Source organism: Brachycentrus maculatus, unplaced genomic scaffold (genome assembly GCF_059751285.1).
Source record: "Brachycentrus maculatus isolate JH-2025_06_01 unplaced genomic scaffold, ASM5975128v1 h1tg000310l, whole genome shotgun sequence".
NCBI classification, from domain to species: Eukaryota; Metazoa; Arthropoda; class Insecta; order Trichoptera; family Brachycentridae; genus Brachycentrus; species Brachycentrus maculatus.
The window spans coordinates 1,321,883-1,343,828 of NW_028281060.1; the positions used below are offsets into that span (position 1 = coordinate 1,321,883).

General features: G+C 34.6%; 1 protein-coding gene across 2 annotated transcripts in view; it reads left to right on the forward strand.

Moving 5' to 3' along the window:
- The window catches only part of LOC148304665 (uncharacterized), a 34,173-nt gene extending 12,880 nt beyond the window's left edge, over nucleotides 1-21,293 (forward strand). Inside the window, exons 2-10 of one of the 2 annotated variants that reach the window (XM_088267975.1) lie at nucleotides 6,218-6,397; nucleotides 7,961-8,058; nucleotides 9,729-9,923; nucleotides 11,813-11,986; nucleotides 13,997-14,504; nucleotides 16,994-17,250; nucleotides 18,723-18,852; nucleotides 20,614-20,751; nucleotides 21,074-21,293. In XM_088267975.1, coding sequence (XP_088124101.1) covers nucleotides 6,334-6,397; nucleotides 7,961-8,058; nucleotides 9,729-9,923; nucleotides 11,813-11,986; nucleotides 13,997-14,504; nucleotides 16,994-17,250; nucleotides 18,723-18,852; nucleotides 20,614-20,751; nucleotides 21,074-21,252 — 1,743 coding nt within the window. In that variant the 5' untranslated portion in view covers nucleotides 6,218-6,333 and the 3' untranslated portion in view covers nucleotides 21,253-21,293. Of the gene's footprint in view, nucleotides 1-6,146; nucleotides 6,398-7,960; nucleotides 8,059-9,728; nucleotides 9,924-11,812; nucleotides 11,987-13,996; nucleotides 14,505-16,993; nucleotides 17,251-18,722; nucleotides 18,853-20,613; nucleotides 20,752-21,073 lie in introns of both variants that reach the window. The other variant, XM_088267976.1, reaches the window with a different exon arrangement.
- The last annotated feature ends 653 nt before the right edge of the window (nucleotides 21,294-21,946 follow it).

Sequence of the window (21,946 nt, forward strand, 5' to 3'; positions counted from 1 at the left end):
GCCGTACACCCGCCCCTGGCTACTTGTTTATTCTCAGAGCATCGTCGTCTGCTCAAGGGGTGAACAGTATTGCGTCTCGGACCTGTTGTATTCAGAGACATCGGGGAATGATATATTTATATTTATATATATATATATATATATATATATATATATATATATATATATATATATATATATATATATATATATATATATATATATATATATATATATATATATATATATATATATATATATATATATATCATTTTCTAGACATTTCTACTAACAATCTTTAAATTAATAGCGCAGTTCTCTCCAATAAAGAGACTGAGCTCTTGTGCTTGGAGAGGGACTTACATTTATTAGTTATTGTTTATGTTTGTTGGTAATACAATTTATTTATGTATTTTCCTTTTTTTTCTATAATAATAATAATAAAACGCTTATCCGCACCCCAATGGTGCATAGGGCACTGCGTCATATAAACGCAGTGTTATCTTGATCGTTTACACATGAAGGAAAGGTGATCAGCCCTCCGCTTCAGGTACCAGTCCAGGGTAATATTGAATAAATATGACAGTGAAAATTCACTTATATTTATTTTACTCCCCTTGGGAATCGAACCCGGGACCTCCAGAACGGTAGCCGAGCGTGCTGACCTCGCACACATACATTTTTTTCTATACACATACATGTATTTTTGATTAGTGTTTTACTTACTAAATACCGCTATTTCTTAAAATCTACTGTGACACGATGCATTCCGCATCATTTTCGAACACCGTATACAAATGATGCGGAATGCATCGAAACACGTGTCACAGTAGATTTTAAGAAATAGTGGTATTTACTAAGTAAAACATTTATTAAAAATGGAAAGATTTTATCACAAAGTGACTGCCGAATCAATTAATGGAATTACACACACACGCACCTAGGTACCTACCTATACATTTTATTAAGTACTTACATATAGTACCTACATAAAACATATCTACCACCAGATGTCGCATGCGTCGCACTATAAACAAAAGACATCAGATAGAAATAATATAATATGCTGAACTGTCAGATTCAGATAGATAGATAGAAAAATATTGTAAAGATTAATTAGGAAAAAAACTTTAACTGTCACTTTAATGACAAAGCAACACATTGTTTATTTAATTATTAAACACCCACTTTACATATTATTTACACCCAATTTACAAAGAAAAATATTACGTTATTTATATATATATATATATATATATATATATATATATATATATATATGTATATATATATATATATGTTTATATATATATATATATATATATACATATATATATATATATATATATATATATATATATATATATATATATATATATATATATATACATATATATATTAAAACAAATCCAGTCTCTGAAAATAAATAAAAGTGAAATGAATTTATTTACGAAATACCTCAGAAGATATTTGATAAAGGACCGTGAATACGTCTAGTAATTTGATGTGAAGCAAGTTGAATTCTGTGAAGGTAAGGGTGATCGAGTAGGGGAGTGAATGGGCATTGTGTGAAATATTTCAACCCTTGGCACATTTTCTTTTTGTGCGTTTTTCACATTTTTCTATTATTTTTTGCTTCCATCGTATTTTCTGTGAATCCCAATAACACGAATATATACTTACTTACTTGTAATATAAATCCAAAACTTGAAAACAAAATAAGAAATAAATAGAATATAATAAAAAAAAATTATACCGATGAAAATGATCCTAAGATATAAAATTGCTTTCAATTTTTCCTTTGTTTTCAAACTCCGTTCCTTGACTAACCCCTTCCCCTTACTTTCCCCTCTCCTTATTTACAGAACAATTTTATATTTTATATTTTAGTTATTATACAGACCTGAATGATGGAAGTTTAACTTCTGAAACATGTAGTCTATAATAAAACTCAAGTGGTAAAAAACGAAGTGTTTTCTTTAATCATTGTAACATGTCTTACCACAAAGTTAATGCCGAAACAATAATTAAAATAAAATATCTTTAATTAAAATTTATAAAACTCATATTATTATAAAAAAATGTATTTACAACATTTAGAGTGTGTCCAAATACTTGTCATCTCCAATTATAGTTGGTTTATATATGTCCGCCTTCGTGGTCAGCGTGTTTAGCTACCGTGCTGGAGATCCCGGGCTCGATTACCAGAGGGGGGTGAAAATAAATATTATGGATTTTACACTGTAGTGTTTACCTCCGTAGTGTAATGGTCATCACGCTCGGCTACCGTTCTGGGGATCCCGGGTTCAATTCCCAGGAGGGTCAAATATTTATTTAAGTGATTTTTTCACTGTAATATTTATTCAATATTACCCTGGACTGGTACCTGAAGCGGACGGCTGATCACCTTCCTTCATGTGTTAACGATCAAGATAACATGCGTTCATACGACACAGTGCCCTATGCACCATTGGTGTGCGGATAGGTGGTTTATTAATATTTATGTAATATTACCCTGGACTGGTTCCTGAAGCGCAAAAGTGATCACCTTGCCTTCATGTAAGTAATGATTAAGATAACACTATGTCAATTCGATGGAGTGCCCTATGCACCATTGGGTGCGGATAAGGGTTGTAAGTAAGTAAAGTAATATTTGGTATTTTATAATCGGTGAATGTAGAGTGATCACGTAAACCAGCCTATGACGGTCGTCAGCCCCGTAAATGCCCAGATTTCCATATTCTTCTTCATCTTTGATGAGATGTGAAAAAATAATATGGTAAAAATGTATGTGCTTTTTTGGATATGATGTATTATCCATGCTAAATGATCTGAACCGTTTATTTTTTGACTTTATATACTATTATTTTTTGGTATATTATTAAAATTGTGCTAAAATCTAAAATGAAATAAAATCCCATCAGCGAAAGCTTAACTGGCAGTATCAAACGGAATCCTGGTTCTAATCCTAATGCATGGAGTCGGCAATAATAGGATGAAAGGAGACTAAATGAGACTAGACGTATAAATGATGATGTAAGGAAAGAATGCAAGGCTGAGATAAGCATTACCTTTTTTTTAAAGGTGCGTTGAGATGGTTTAGGCATGTTAATGAATTAACTGTAAAAAAAATGAGGCGAATTTAAGAGAAATTAGAAGCAGGGTCTATCAAGCGACTGTCTCAATAAATGAAATCGAAACGATGTTAAATTTATGAGGCAAGTGTAGTTGGAAATAGAAGCAGAGGAAGACCGAGTAAAACTTGGCATGGACAAGTATTTCAAATACTTGGTCGTGATCATTTCATGAGTCGGAATAATCGGCGGGTATGTACAATATTATTACCATGGTTTATTCAATATTACCATGGACTGGTACCTGAAGCGGAGGGCTGATCACCCTTCCTTCATGTGTAAACGATCAAAATAACACTGCGTTTATATGACACAGTGCCCCATGCACCATTGGGGTGCGGATAAGGGTTTTATTATTATTATTATGTACAAGGAGATTCATGTGGAAGACGCGATGATTGGTTTGGCGTTCTATTCTCTCTGCCTACCCCTGCGGGGAGGGCGTGATGGTTAGTTATTTACACGGGTTGAGGTCAAGTTTAATCTTTTCATGTCCTAGCTTTTCGTTACAAGATCAAACTTTATACAGAATTTGTGAATTCGAGCATAAGGCGGGGTACAAACACAATGGAGAATACGTGGGAAGCCAAACCGACCCTCAAACTTGAATGAAATATAAATTTGGCAGTCTAACCCAGTGTTCCTCAACCTACGGTCCGAGCCTCCAAAGGCCCTGCTTAAAAATAAAAATTACGTCACAAAAAAATTGAGCATGGCCGATAAAAAAATTATAATTATTCACTTGAGAACCTCTTCATGCCAAGTTACTGACGACACAATACCTTCCAAATAAAAAGTACGTCTTATTAAATCAAACAATATAATATACAGATGCATCGAAAAATAATGCCAACATTAAAAATAACTCTTTAAAAAGAAATATATATATATATATATATATATATATATATATATATATATATATATATATATATATATATATATATATATATATATATATATATATATATATATATATATATATTATATATATATATATATATATATATATATATATATATATATATATATATATATATATATATATATATATATATATATATATATATATATATATATATATATATATATATATATATATATATATGTATATATAAATATATATATATATATATATATATATATATATATATATATATATATATATATATATATATATATATATATATATATATATATATATATATATATATATATATATATATATATATATATATATATATATATATATATATATATATATATATATATATATATATATATATATATATATATATATATATATATATATATATATATATATATATATATATATATATATATATATATATATATATATATATATATATATATATATATATATATATATATATATAAGGTAATTTCAAGGTTTTGATCGTAAAAGTCAGAATTTATATATGAAGCACTAACTTATTGATTTTCCATTTTATAATTAAAATGTAACTCACTGTAAATATTCTATAACTTAATTTTCATGTCTATCGGTTTCGAAGCTAACCGCTTCTTTATCAAGACTGATTAATACAGTATTAATCCAGTCTTGATAAAGAAGCGGTTAGCTTCGAAACCGGTAGACATTATAATTAAGTTATAATAAAATATTTTTAGTGATTTTAAAACAATGTTACCTTTTAATTATTGTTAAAGTCAGAGTTTCTCGGTTCGAACCCACTCTACCACAAGTTGATACCTATTTCTAATAATGAGCCGCTTAGGCTCACAGAAATAGTATGAAATTGAAATATTTGTGTAAATAATAATAATACAAATAATTATCTTTAAACAACAACAAAAATGTGAAAATTTTCAAAATTTTCTAGAAAAAGTTTGTCTCTTTGGAGAGGTCTAGCTGTAGTCGATTTCTTGCAACGTACGTGCAATCATTTCAGGAGTAAAAGATAGCAGTAAAAATTCCATGGTTCCACTTCCATCATTCAGGTCTGAATAAAAACATGTTTTTATTCAGACCTGAATGATGGAAGTTAAGCTTCTGAAACTAGTTGTCTTTAATAAAACTCAACTGGTAAAAAAAAGTGTTTTTCTTAATCATTGTAATATAAAATTGTATCCCGATTTTACTGTGAATGATGACTCTGTATAAACAATCATCGTTTCACCCTCCTTATAAAAATTATCAAACGTTGACCGGTCTGTGGAGATAATACGTTTGAGGACCACTGGTCTAGCCGACCGTGAAGCTCCCAGGTATTCGTAAGTGGATCAATAAGCAGTCTCGAAATATAGCTGGTCCATGCACAATTTCATATTCGCATCCCCTACAGTCGGTTCATAGTTAGCGACCCTTGGTCTAATCTAATTTGATTAAAATTTGATTCGACGTCAAATTCAAGGTTAAATCAAATGAGAATTGAGTATTGATCGTTGGTCAGTTGGCAACCCTTCGATTACGAACTTGATTAAAATTTGAGTTTACGTCAAATCTATGGTCAAATTAAAAAGATAATTGCTTTTTGATCGTTGGCGCCAGGTCTGGGATACTATACGAAAGCTGTTTTGTTCAAAAATCATATGTAGAAGTTACGAATCTGGATTTCTCCATTAATTCAAACCCTTATACGCACCCCAATGGTGCATAGGGCACTGCATCATATAAACGCAGTGTTATATTGATCTTTTTTTTGACATCTCATCAAAGATAAAGAAGAATATGGAAGTCTGGGCATTTACGGGGCTGACGACCGTCATTGGCTGGTTTAAGTGATAACTTTACACACGTGTAACATTCACCAATTCTACCAATTATTGACAATCACAATACTCAAATTCTTGGAAGTTCTATATATATATGAACCAATTTAGAAACCTTGTTCTTGAATCACTAGAACTTCACTAGAGACACCTATTGGCGAAATCCCATAAATGCCAAGACTTCCATATTCTTCTTCATCAATCCACCAATTCTACCAATTATTGACAACCACACTACTCAAATTCTTGGAAGTTATATGAAAATAACTCCTGTAATTGGAGATAATCCCGATTTTGTGAACAAGTATTTGGACACACTCAAAATGTTGTAAATGTTTTATTTTGATTTAAAGGGGGATATTGCAGAGTCGCGATGGGCGCGCAGGTCGGGCGCAGCGGCGGGTAGCCGCGCCCCCATGGGGCCCGCGCCGTAGCGCCATGGCAGCAGGAGGGCCCTGCACTCAGCAGCATGGGCAGCCTGCCGGAGCTCCGCCGCCTCAGCAGCCCGCCGCCGGCGCCGAGGAGATCCTTTGGTGAGAGCCACACTTACTTCACTTTACTTAACTATACTTTACTGTACTTTACTATACTTTACTATGCTTTACTTTACTTTACTATACTTTACTATACTTCACTATACTTCACTATACTTCACTATACTTTACTATACTTTACTAAGCTTTACTATGCTTAACTATACTTTATTATACTTTCTTATACTTTACTATACTTTACTATACTTTACTATACTTTACTTTACTTTACTATACTTTACTTTACTTCACTATACTTCACTATACTTCACTATACTTCACTATACTTTACTATACTTTACTATACTTTACTTTACTCCGTCTTCTTCAACCATATAGGTTGCATATCGTATGGGATTAGAGTATTTTATGTATTTATTTATTATTTTTTTATTAACATGAATAGCATACATTTATTTAAATAACAAGTTTAAACATATTTAAAAAAAAAATACAGAGACCCACCAAGCCACCTTGTGTTTCTTGTTGGTGGAGCTAGTTTTGAATACATTTTTTATTATAATTTATATTTGAAGCACTAGATTTGTGATTTTCCATTTTATAATTAAAATTATAATTTTGTTTTAAAATAACTACAAATATTTTATTATAACTTGATTATAATGTCTATTAGTTTCGAAGCTAACCGCTTCTTTACCAAGACTGATCAAAGTCTTGATAAAGAAGCGGTTGGCTTCGAAACCGGTAGAAATTTTAATTAAATTGTAATAAAATATTTATAGTGATTTTAAAACAAAGTTACATTTTTTTATTTTTTTTATTATTAGATTAAAACCAATATTTTTAGCTTTTCCACTTTTTTATTTGACCAGCGACCGGGTTTCGTCGTTACCGACATCATCAGACTGGTCCAGTCTGATGATGTCGGTAACGACGAAACCCGGTCGCTGGTCAAATAAAAAAGTGGAAAAGCTAAAAATATTGGTTTTAATCTAATAATAAATTAAAAATGCAATTCCATCACGAAGTGTCAGTGGATAATATAAATCTATTACAAAGTTACATTTTAATTACTATACATTTTTTATTGTTTTTAACCATTTTAACCTAATATACACCCAAAAAAAATTAATGATATAAACATCTTACAATTTTCATAAAATTAACTCTTGATCATTTACAACATTTTGTGTATGTCCAAATACTTATTCCAAATACTTATACAAAATCTGGATTATCTCCAATTACAGGAGTTCATTTTTAATTAATGCTTTACTTAGTAAATACCACTATTTCTAAAAATCTACTGTGACACGTGTTTCGATGCATTCCGCATCATTTTCAAACACCGCATGATGCGGAATGCATCGAAACACGTGTCGCAGTAGATTTTAAGAAATAGTGGTATTTACTAAGTAAAACATTAATTAAAAATGGATAGATTTTACCACAAAGTGACTGCCGAATCAATTAATGAAAATACAGTTCATTTACCCATTCCTTTATTTTGCCTTTCATCCCAAATCCCGCCACTGCATCAAATGGTACATGCCTTGCGATTACGTAGTCTTTTGACAGTTGACGTTAATTTTCTGATTGAAGGTGCAGCGGCTGGTCTTCAAGTGCGCCAGATCTCTTCCATCTCCGCTCAAGCGGCCATCAGACTTGACAAGAATGTGATGTCTCCTGCCTTGTTGGAGGTAAATTATGTTATAGATGTCTCGAATAAGATAAATCACCTACTGTTTATTTGTAAAAACAAAGCTTAGCCCTCCATTTTCCTTCGTACAAACCAGGCCTGGCCAACCATAATTGCACGCCGGGTCGCACCGATAACCAAAAATTTTCCCAAGGGCCGCATACAGACATTAGAAAAAAAATTATAACAATGAATTTCATACTTTTTGATTTTTGTAGGTATTATAAACAATTTGAACGCAGAGGTAATCAGAAAGTACAATCAGGGTAATTGTGAAAAAAAACGTTTCTACGATCAGATTTGAGAAGGAAACACACATTGGACCAACAAAAAAATTATCTGTATAGTAATAAACATTTTGAAAATTTTAAATATTAATTTACACACAAAAATCAAACAATATTACCAAATTTATTTTAAATAAACCCCATTTATGAATGACCACTCAGTGCGAGATTTTAATTATTTTTCGTCAACTTATTTTTTTTAAAGCTGTTTCAATAGTTGTAATTGCATACCTCAACTGGTTTTCGAGATTTTACGAGATTGCTTTTAATTGACAATGCTGAAGAGTGTGCGAACGGATATATTGTAGTTCATCGTTTTTATAACAACATGCATTATTTGGCTCATAGATAATAATCGAGCGCATAAATTTTGTTGACGTATCAAAAAGTGTATCACATTTATATAACTGGTTTGAAAATATATTCGTCAAACATGATCGCGGGCCGCTAGTTGGCCACCCATGGTATAAACGAAGGAAGATTGAAAACTGAACATTCCAAGGCGATACGATACGACCTTGCATTTGGCTGAGTTTATCATCATCGCTTTATACATTTCGCTCACTCCTTTCAACAACGTCATATATCAAAAAACTTGATTTTTCAGGAGATCGTTTTTAAAGTTTAAAAATATAATAAAATGTATTCAAAATAAATATCAAACCACTAATTGAACCTTTTACTGTGCAATAGATCTTTTTAGGTAAAACTCGAATGTTTTTTCTCCATTTGAAAAATATTCAGTATATTTAAAAATAATAATTAAATAATACATTTTCTTCAAAATGAAAAAACAACACTTTCTGCTCTGTAGCGGGTAAATATTAAGTTAATAATATGCCGCTTTTGCTGGGATAAAGTACATTTTCTGGGCATTCCGAAAATTGACGATAATTGATATATGACTAATAGATATGATATATTTTTATTAAACTAGATTATCCACCAGATTAAAGGATGAGATGTCAATTTAAAGGTGTACACAAGTGTTTAAAGTGATAGCTAGCCAAATCCCACGTCGTAAGCCCTGGGATGCTCAAACTTTCATATCGTAGTCGTACAGGAAAAAGTGACCAAACTACCAAAACGTAAAATGTTCAGGAGGCCCATTTAAGTCACTTTTGCTTGGCAAGAAAATAAACATTAATGCAGTTAGTAATTTTTAAAAAGTCACTATATTATACTTCCAAGTTTTAGGATTTCCTTTGGGATTTTTTCAGGGCAATATTAAGCTAGTAAAAGATCAAATAATCAATGATCACGTTTTTGTAAAAAATGTTGGTCACTTTCTCCTGTATGACTCCGATATTCATTTTTCATATCAAGTTGAGGGACATTATCAGCAGCTATGGGCACGCCATGTATTATAGAGCGCTCGTTGCAGATCCAGTCGGGCCGGCGCCGCGAGTCGTGCAGCTCGTCCGTGGGCGCGGCGTCCGTGCGGCGCCTGGTGCGCGGCGGCGCCGCGGCGGCGCGCCCCGGCGACCCGGCGCGCGCGCTGTGGGCGCGCCACGCCGCCGCCGCCTGCGTGGCGCGCGCGCTGGCCGCGGCGGCGCTACTTCCCCTACTCGCCCTACAGGTATATTCTTCTTCTTCCTCTCTAGCTTTCTATTTTATACTTTTTTTCTAAACCCACCCGCAGGGGTTATATCGTCAGATCATCTCTATTAGGGTCTGCCGACACCTCTTTTTCTCTCCTAAAGTAACTAACTAACTAATTAACTAACCATCACGCCGCTTCCCCGCAGGGATAGGCAGAGAAAATAGAACGCCACACCACTCTGTCTTTTCAAACGTTCTTCGCCTCTTCCACGTTCATGCATCTCCTCATACATACCCGCCGATTGTTACGACTCCTAACCTGACCACTTCCAAGTATTTGGCGTACCTGATCGTGCCATGTTTTTCTCGGTCTTCCTCTGCTCCTTTTTCCAATTACATTCGCCTCATAAATTTGTTTTACCGTTCTTTCCTCACTCACATTCTTAATTTTATCGATAATGCTTATCTCAGCTTTGCATTCCTTCCGTATTTTACATTTGGTGGTGTCTTGCCCCTTGCCACTCGTCTCTTGTCACGTGATCCATGAAATCCTCTTTTTTAGTTTTCTATATTCTTTATTCAGCTCGGTACCGATCTACGTATTCCTACGTCTATTTTCTTCTCATTAAACGTAGGACAGTCGAGGAATGGCAGCATCGTTGGGATGTGGCCACAACTGGACGTCGAACCTTTTCTTTCTTCCCCGACGTAAGGCAGAGGCTGTAACTGAAGTCTCTCTTCATGAGCTCTATGTAGTGAAATAGCAACTACAAGTGCTCTCTTCACTAATGTGTAAAGGCAACTAGCCGTAACTCAAGTTGCGGCTGTTTGGCGTAACACGGCTCAAAACATTCTTATACAATTACAGTTTTTGCTCTATCTCTTTCCATATTGATTATACAAATAGCCTCAAAATTGTATTAATTTGATACATTACTCACTTCTTTCAACAATGTCATATTTCAAAAATCGTCAATTTTCAGTTGTACATGTTTTAGGAATGCCCAGAAAATGTACTATATCCCAGCAAAAGCGGCATATTTTAACTTAATATTTACCCGCTACACCGCAGAAAGTGTTGTTTAGGCATTTTGAAGAAAATGTATTGTTTTTAAATTTACTAAATATTTTTTTAAATGGAGCAAAAACATTCAGGTTTTACCTAAAAATATCTGTTGCACAGTAAAAAGTTCAATGAGTGGCTTGATATTTATTTTTAATACATTTTATCATATTTTTAAACAATAAAAACGATCTCCGGAAAAATCAAGTTTTAATATATCGCTCACTCCTTTCAAGAACGTCAAAAATCAAAAATCGTCAATTTTCGATTGTGCATGTTTTCGGAATGCCCATAAAATGTACTATATTCCAGCAAAAGAGGCATATTATTAACTTAATATTTACCCGCTACAGGGCAGAAAGTTTTGTTTTTGCATTTTGAAGAAATGGTATTGTTTAATTATTTTTTTTAAATATACTTAATATTTTTCAAATGGAGAGAAAACCTTCAGGTTTTACCTAAAAAGATCTGTTGCACAGTAATAAGTTTATTAAGTGGCTTGATATTTATTTTTATTCCATTTTATTATATTTTTAAACTTCAAAAACGATCTTCTGAAAAATCAAGTTTTTTGATATATGACGTTGTTGAAAGGAGTGAGTGACATGGCAAAAAGCATCACTTTAAGTTAACTTTGAACTTGTTTATCTGAAAACTTCTATTTTTAACTTGCGGCTGTTTGCCTTTGCACATTAGTTCATGTAGTTGGCAATCATATGTCAATCATGGGCAGAATACTCTCGAGAACTAGAAAATTTGTAGAATCAGCTGTTGACACGTCAGATAAACCCTGTAAATACCCAGACTACCATGTTCTTCTTCATATTGAGGCATGAATTTGAATCACACGGAAATTTTTTTAGGGCTCTTTGGGCGCCTGGCCTCCGGGGGCGCCCCTGCTGGTGCTGCTGCACGGGGCCGCCGCCCTGTCCGCCCTCGGGGCCCCCGCCCTCCTGAGGGCTATGCCCCCCGCCCGGCTGCTCACGCTCGTCTACACCCTGATGGCTGCCTTCATGCTGGCGCACACCTACCCGAAGGTATCAAACACTGCGCCAAACCTAATCCACACTTCTAAATGTAAATTCATAGTAAAATCGGGATACAATTTTATATTGTTTCACATTTTCAATAAATTTCGCAACTTAGTTAAAAAAATTGCTTTGCAAGAGCAGATCTGTTAGGAAGCCTAGATGCTTCTGTATCAGATCTGGGCATGCGGTGGGACAGCTTTCGATATAATACATACTTCTGTCATAATGTATTTATTTATTGATTTGGCGTTTGATTTGTAGAGCTCCATTTTGATTTATGTATTAATTTTTAATCAAACACAGATAATTTGAGTCTACTAAGTTGTATTTTATTAACAAAAACCAATAATTTTTATGTGTTTTTTTTAGTAAAATACAACTTAGTAAACTCAAAAAATCTGTGTTTGATTTAAAATTAATACATAAAATAAATGTATTAGTTTGTTTTTTTTTTTAATTTAAAAAGTGTTCTATCGATAAAACAGTGTGGGAAAGAGAAAAGCCAAGATGGCGACATTAGGTAAATTCTGGGAATGGTTTAATACATTTAATTTTTTTTCTTTGTTTCCAAAGATTTGGAGACACTCAAAATGTAAATAAATTATCTGGTCAAATTATAAGCTTAAATAATAAAAATGAAAATGGTATTTTCTGGCGTTTCTCATGTGTGTGATTATAATCCAGGATTCGGACCTCACATAGAAATATAAGAGTTTCTGCTTAGTAAAAAAGCTTCTTTACATCTCACCAATAGATGTCTCTAGTGAAGTTCTAGTGATTCAAGAACAATGTTTCTAAATTGGTTCATATATATAGAACTTCCAAGAATTTGAGTAGTGTGGTTGTCAATATAGGGTAGAATTGGTGAATGTTACACGTGTGTAAAGTGATCACTTAAACCAGCCTATGACGGTCGTCAGCCCCGTAAATGCCCAGACTTCCATATTCTTCTTCATCTTTGATGAGATGTCAAAAAATAATAAACTTTATTATCATTATTTTATAAATATAACTATAATATACGAGATCGGACGGGGATCAGGACCGTCGAGACCCTGTTTAGAGCTGCCCAAGAAAAGGACAATTACTCTCAAATGATAGTCGACGTCATAGGGACCTGACATGACACGCACAGAAGACGATATATATTTTTGAATACTTCTTTTGGCTTTTTGTGAAGCGCGCGTTTCCATAAAATGAATCTTTTCAGGTCCTCTATCAACAATGTATGCTTAAAATATCGTAGTCATACAGGAGAAAGTGACCAAGTGCATTTTTTTTTACAAAAACGTGATCATTGACTGTTTGATATCTTACTAGCTTAATACTGCCCTGAAAAAACCACAAATTAATTTTAACTTGGAAGTATAATATTTTGATATGTTAAAAATGACTAACTGCAATGACGTTTGTTTTCTTGCCAAGCAAAAGTGACTTAAATGGCCCTCCTGAACATTTTACGTTTTGTTAGTTGGTCACTTTCTCCTGTACGACCACGATATGGAAAAATTTATATTAAGTTGAAGTGATTTAATGCACGAAATGGATCGAAATAACACCCCATAAGAATTTATCTTCACCAAGATGGTTAAAAAGTTAGTTTGATAATATGTCGCTCACTCCTTTCAAGAACGTCATAAATAAAAAAACTTGATTTTTCAGGAAAACGTTTTTAAAATTTAAAAATATAATACAATGTATTAAAAATAAATATCAAGCCACTTATTGAGCTTTTTACTGTGCAACAGATCTTTTTAGGTAAAACCTGAAGGTTTTTTCTCCATTTGAAAAATAAATAGTACATTTAAAAAAACAATTAAACAATACCTTTTCTTCAAAATGCAAGAACAACACTTTCTGCCCTGTAGCGGGTAAATATTAAGTTAAAAATATGCCTCTTTTGCTGGGATATAGTACATTTTCTGGGCATTCCGAAAACATGCACAACTGAAAATTGTCGAATTTTGATTTATGACGTTCTTGAAAGGAGTGAGCGATGTGTAAACTTTTTTTCAGATGTATATCTTGGTGCCTGCGTATCTCGCTGCTGGGATATGCTGGACGCCTCTAATGTTGGCCCACGACCACGTGCTGGGTGAATTGGCCAGCGAGGGAAATCATTACAAGGGCCCTCCTCCAGCCGGCCTGCACCAGCCGTCGAGGCAGCACTCGGAGCGCCAGACTCTTCTGCGCCGGCTGACGAGAGCTTCCAGGACCGCTAGGGACGCCGGGCTCCTCCTGGCGGCCATTGTGTTCCCAATACTGCCTTCGGCCCTGCACTCTGGCCTGAATATGGTGGCCGATTTCAACAACACCGGGTGTCTGCTAGCTCCGCCGTGCAGTTCGGAGCTCTACGGAGCTAATTCCAGTCTCCAGGTGGAGAATTTGTTCTCGTGGGAAGAGAAACGAGCTTCTAATGCCACGGAACAGAATTGGGCGGCCAAAGAGACCGAAGAAGAACTGGAAGGATGGAGAGAACAAGCCTGCGGGTACAGGGGATGTCCTGGAGATTATATACCGGAAGGTAAAGATAGTACTTTTGATCCATTTTACTTTCTATTTTTTTGATAAAGTTGTACCATTATCCATATCCATAAAGACATAAAACAGTAAAATAGAGCTAATGCATTCCTTCCTTATTTCACTATTCGCACATCTGTCATACATCGTTTTCTTGCACATTCTTCTGAGAGATCGCATTTCGACTGCATTCAGTCTACTTTCATCCTTCTTTTGCCAACTCCGTGTTTCACTTCCATACATTACAGTTGGAACCAGGACTCCGTTGTGCACCGCCAGTTTAGCTTCCGCTGATAGGTTTTTATTTACTATAACTGATTTCAGTGCACCATTCACTTTGTTCCCAGCATTCACTCTCCTTTCTATGTCTTTATCAATCTTTCCATCCCTAGAAAACATACTACCCAAATACACAAAATCATCTACCTATTCCGCAATGTCTCCAAAGCAATGCAAAGCTGAGATAAGCATTATCGATAAAATTAAGAAAGGTGTGTTGAGATGGTTTGGACATGTAGAACGAATGAGTGAGGAAAGAACGGTAAAACAAATTTATGAGGCGAATGTTAGTGGGAAAAGAAGCAGAGGAAGACCGAGAAAAACATGGCACGATCAGGTATGCCAAATACTTGAAAGTGGTCAGGTTAGGAGTCGTAACAATCGGCGGGTATGTATGAGGAGATGCATGAACGTGGCAGAGGCGAATAATGTTTGCAAGGACAGAGTGGTGTGGCGCTCTATTCTCTCTGTCTACCCCTGCGGGGAAGCGGCGTGACGGTTAGTTAGTTAGTTAGTTAGAGCTAATGCTATTCTTAAGGTGGAGACTGACCGGAGCATTTCGTCGTAAAATAACGTCGTAACATCGCTCGCGGCGAGCATCACCGAGCATTTGAAACTATGGATGGAGCGCTCGGCTCGGTGTACTGACTGCCTGAATGCTCGCATCGTAACATGTTACGTTACGACGAAATGCTCCGGTCAGTCTTCATGCGCATTTAAGAATTACTCTTGCATAACACAAGAAAGAACCTCCCAGGAAAGCACACAAAATACAATAAACACACTTTATGGTAACGTACTTGGAACAAGATTCAAAACACAGAAACACATCAAACAAAACGTAAATCATATCTATTTCAAACTTTATAAAATCAAACAAAAAACTAACTAACTAAATAACTAACCATCACGCCGCTTCCCCGCAGGGGTAGGCAGAGAGAATTGAGCGCCACACCACTCTGTCCTTGCAAACATTCTTCGCCTCTTCCACGTTCATGCATCTCCTCATACATACCCGCCGATTGTGACGACTCCTAACCTGACCACTTTCAAGTATTTGGCATACCTGATCGTGCCATGTTTTTCTCGGTCTTCTTCTGCTTCTTTTCCCACTAACATTCGCCTCATAAATTTGTTTTACCGTTCTTTCCTCACTCATTCGTTCTACATGTCCAAACCATCTCAACACACCTTTCTTAATTTTATCGATAATGCTTATCTCAGCTTTGCATTCCTTCCTTATTTCACTATTCGCACATCTATCATACATCGTTTTGTCGCACATTCTTCTGAGAGATCGCATTTCGACTGCATTCAGTCTACTTTCATCTTTCTTTTGCCAACTCCATGTTTAACTTCCATACATTAGAGTTGGAACCAGGACTCCGTTGTGCACTGCCAGTTTAGCTTCCACTGATAGGTTTTTATAAAATTTTAAAATCAAACAACTTTGTTTTAACCACTTTTTTTAAATAATAAGTACACTTTAACCTACCGGTTTCGACATGAACATTGTCATCACCAAGGTTTATTAAATTCTAAAACATTAAAAACATTCAAATACTCGTAATCAATTACATTCCCTAAAAATTCAAGATAAAAAAAATTTGATCAAAACGATGATTATTTTCCAATCAAGTTGTAGAACCTGCTATTACTATCCATAAAGTCTTTAAAAAAAGAAGCTATGTATAAAAGAGCTATTCATAAATGGATTATGGAAGTGGGAACATCTGACTCTACGACCCATTGCAGGCCTAACACTTCGCGACAGAGTAAGAAACTCAGATATAAGAAAAATCTGCGATGTTGAAGATGTTGTGCGATGGGGAAGAGAAAGAAGACATTTCTGGAGAGATCATGTGAGAAGAGCGAGTTCGGATCGAGTGGTGAGGGTGGCAGCGGACAGCAGCATAGGCGGAATCAGACCCCCAGGAAGACCACCTAAACGATGGAAGGATAGCTGGTCTTCCACCTCCCAGGACCGACCCGAGAATGACAGGACCTAGTCCTAAAACAAGAAGAAGAAGGAACATCTGAAATAGATCTCATCATTTGGCAATACCGTATTTGATTGCATAGCATAAACAATTCTTTTAATATTATTCAAACAAAAATTTACATCTCATCAAAGATGAAGAAGAATATGGAAGTCCGGGCATTTAGGGATTTCACCAATAGATGTCTCTTGTAATTCTTTATATTCTCAACCAGGTTTTGACGGCAGAGAAGAAATGTCTGGCATCGACTTGCTTCCTTACGCCATGGGGTTGTTCTGTACCATGGCCGCTCTATCCTCTGTCTGGTGCTGGAAGGACGTGGACAGCAGGGGGGGCAGGGCGGCGTCCGGGGGCCCCATACCCTGGAGGGCAGCCTTGTCGGCCCTGAGGGACTCCAAAATGCGGCTGGCTGGACCGCTGGCCTTCTTCATAGGGTTGGAGCAGGGATTCTTGTACTCGCAACTCTTGCAGGTAGGATAAAAAGAAATATGAAATGTTGCCATATACTTGGTACTATATCTAGATTCTAGAATCTAGAATCCTTTTCGTTTGGTTTGATCAAAAACTAAGAATAGAGTTTTATATTATATCCATTATTTTGAGTGTATCCAAATACTTCTTCACAAATCTGGATTATCTTCAATTATAGGAGTTATTTTTCATGTTAGTTTTCGGCATAGAGATAGGGATTTTTGACATCAACATAGAATCTATGTTGATATATAATAATCATCTGATGATGAGATGACAAAAATTATATACTGTAATTAGATAGTGCCGTATGATTTTCAAATATGTATCATATGTGTCATAGGTGTATTTGTTTAGAGTTGTATTTTTGAGATGTTGAAGGTTGAAGAATGAGTAAGAGCCGTTTCTTATTATTTTTTATTATTATTGAAATTCAGACTTTGCATACGGTGTTTGAAAATGATGCGGAATGCATAGAAACACGTGTCACAATAGATATTAAGAAATAATAATAATAATAATAAAACTCTTATTCGCACCCCAATGGTGCATAGGGCACTGCTTCATATAAACGCAGTGTTATCTTGATCGTTTACACATGAAGGAAAGGTGATCAGCCCTCCGTTTCAGGTACCAGTCCAGGGTAATATTGAATAAACATAACAGTGAAAAAATCACTAATATTTATTTGACCCCCACTGGGAATCGAACCCGGGACCTCCAGAACGGTAGCCGAGCGTGCTGACCATTATATTACGGAGGCGGACAAAATAATAAATTAAGACAAAATAATTGATTAAGAAATAGTGGTATTTATAAAGTAAAATTTTAATTAAAAATGAATACGTTTTGTACGTAAAGATTAAGCTTATGAAGGTGGGGTTTACGCACAAGAGAGTATGCTTGACAAAATAGGTTTAAGACATGAGAGAGCATTCTTAAGAGAACGGGTTTTGGGCACAAAAACCATGGTTAGGATAGTGGGTTTTGGTGTACAGTTGATTTTCTAAGTTATTTTTCGCAGATACTTTGTGGCACATTTTATAAATTTTATAAAACAAAAAAACTTTGTTATAACCACTTTTTATTGGCACACTTGTTCCAACCGGTTTTGGCAAGAACCTTGTGATCTTCAGGGTTTATTATTCGCTGCGCAATGCTCAATAAAAGCAACATTTAGGAGTTTTTTCCGTTTCTTTAAATCACATTTTCATATGGTGTAAGGAGTGCGTGGAAGTTTTTGGTATCGTAAGGGAAGGGTAATTAACTATTACCTAACTATGAGTATTTCAATGTTTTAGAATTTGTACATAAACCCTGAAGATGAAAAGGTTCTTGTCGAAACTGGTTGGAAAAAGTGTACTAATAAAAAGTGGTTTGTTTTATTTTATAAAGTTTAAAGTTGATTTGTTTTGTTTTAATAAAATAAAACTATCGGGTCTTTTAACCAATTTACCTCATTATTTGTCTAGTGGTACGTAGTCTGCGTGACTGGAGGGTCCCAGGTTTGGACCGCCTTGGCCGGAGCCGCCGCGCTGAGGGCGATGGTGGCTGGTACGCTGAGCATGCTGCTTGCGCATGGAAGAAGAAGACTAGTCGCAGGTTAGTCATACACACACTATTTATTTTCCAGGATTTTTTCCAGCACAGATACCGTGTTCTGCCAGAAAAATCGGCGAAAGTAGTACTTAGCGACGGCAGTTATTTCGATTAACCCTTTCCGGTCCCCCAAAATCAAAAAAAAAAAATCTAAGTAGACAGTTGCATTCTAATTGGGAAAATATTTTGTCCTCTGCTCCACATACTGTTGTAATAGATACGAGTGACAAAAATGTAAGCTTGGAATTTAAATAAATAATACTAATGATGAAAAAATGTCGAATAAAATCCGACATGGGACCTAAGAGCAAAAAATCGATGTCGACTGAGATTCGACATTGGACCAGTAAGGGTTAATGCATTGATGGTTAAGTGGTTTAATTTAGCAAAAAAACGGCAGTTTCATCTGCATTCGCCCAATATCCGAGTACACACAAATTTACAAAATATTGAATAAATACATTTTATTTTATTTATTGTAACTGCAGACAGTTGGTAGGATTCCATGTTGAATTGTTGGGTAATATATTCAAAATTAAACACGGTTATTGGATTGAATTCTACATTTATTTATATAAATATGATAATTTGAGACGCGTTTCGTCAATTCACATTTACATTTACATTCAATTAACATTATCAAACTCTCGTGTTTGATAATGTCTTAATAAGACGAAACGCGTGACATATATTTATATATACATATGTATGTAAATAAAAATAGAATTCAATCCAATGGCCGTGTTTAATTTTAAATATATAACCCAACAATTAAAAATTTTAAATTTAAATTTTTTTTATAGTTATTTAAATAACATTTAATAACATTTATTTAAATGACAATTTATACATATTTCGAACTTTTTTTTTGCAGAGACCCACCAAGACACCTTATGTGTTTTGCTGGTGGAGTTCTTTTTTAATACATTTGTATCTTCCGAATGGGTCTATTCAAAGATTTATAATTTTTTATTCCACCCAACTATTGTACAATATCGATAACACAACTTGGCCTGAGCAACGAATGGACATTGTCTTACCATTAAGTAAATTAAAAATTATGTAATTTTAGGTGTCATAAAAAATAGTGTATTTTTTAATGAAATTATAATATGTTTAGAAATTTTTAGAAATGTTCTTATGTTTAGAAATTAAGATTATGTAAGTTGTAAAGGTAGTCGAGAAGAACAAAGAGACGCAGTTCAGTAAGTTTTAAATGCTACAAATACTGTCCCCGCCCCATGCAACGCCTTTAAAATAGTATTTAAGGGGTGGCGGACAAATATTTGTGTGTTCAGATTAGACAATATTCAAAACGCGTATACGCCGCGCTCGCTCTGTGTTTATATTGGTGTCTCTTTGTTCTTCTCGCCCTTGTGTTTTGGTAATTTAAGATATATTGGTGAAAATTTGTTATTTTCACATTTATAACTTTGTGATTTTAATAAATAAAAGATTGTCTTCATTTGCGCGTTTTCGTCTTCCTAATAAGAAGTGTTCCAGTACCGTTAGTAGTAACAAACATTTTTTTATTTTTACTAACGATTTTAACCTAATATACGCACAAAAAGAGAGAAAAATTAAGAAAATATACATTTTACAATGTTCATAAAATTAACTCTTGATCATTTACCCATTCCTTTATTTTGCCTTTGTTCCATATTTTATTTTGACCTCTAACATCCGTCGGCAACAAATTAAAAATGTTCGGAACGATATATTGCAGTGTTCGACTGCATTAATACATTTTATGTTTCCCTACAGGTGTGGGTTTAGTGTGGCACGCTTGCCTGCTACTGGCTTTAGTAGCCTGGCGAGCAGCTCGCTCCGACCTGCAGCTACCCACTGTCATGGCGGCAGCCTGGGCGGGCTGTAGCGCTGTGTGGGATCTCTTGCTGCCAAGTAAGTGCATTCAAATAATAATAATAATAAAACCCTTATCCCCATCCCAATGGTGCATAGGGCACTGCTTCATATGAACACAATGTTATCTTGATCGTTTACACACGAAGGAAAGGTGATCAGCCCTCCGCTTCAGGTACCAGTCCAGGGTAATATTGAATAAATATTACAGTGAAAAAATCACTTATATTTATTAGACCCCCCTGGGAATAGAACCCGGGACCTCCAGAACGGTAGCCGAGCGTGCTGACCATTACACTACGGAGGCGGACTAATATAAATATAAAATAAATAAATTCTGCTACCCTCGTTCGTTTTCCAGCCCTGGTGGACGAGCCCATACCCAGCGGTCGAGCCGCCCTAGCACTATCATTGCGCGCGCTAGGGCTGTCCCTCGCGCTGGCGGCTCGCGCGCTTCTGTGCGCACGGTGGGCCCTGCGCGCGTTGTTCTTGGCATTACCAGCGGCAGCCCTGCCACTGCTCTTCGCGCCGGACGAGTGACGTAACACAAAATGGATGTAACAAATAAAAGAAAAAAAAAACTGGAATTTCGAATTATTTTTTGTCATCTTAACATAGATGAAGAGGAATATGGAAGTCTGGGAATTTACGGGGCTCGCGACCGTCATAGGCTGGTTTAAGTGATCAATTTACACAAGTGTAATATCCACCAATTCTCCACCAATTCTAGCCACACTGGTTCAAATTCAATTCAATATATAGAAGTTCAAGAATTTGAGTAATGCTTGATAAAAAGCTTCTTTCATCTCACAATAGATGTCTCTGGTGAAGTTCAAGTGACAAGCATAATGTTTCGAAATCGGATCATATATATATATATATATATATATATATATATATATATATATATATATATATATATATATATATATATATATATATATATATACATATATATATATATATATATATATATATATATATATATATATATATATATATATATATATATTTATATATATATATATATATATATATATATATATATATATATATATATATATATATATATATATATATATATATATATATATATATATATATATATATATATATATATATATATATATATATATATATATATATATATATATATATATATATATATATATATATATATATATATATATATATATATATATATATATATATATATATATATATATATATATAT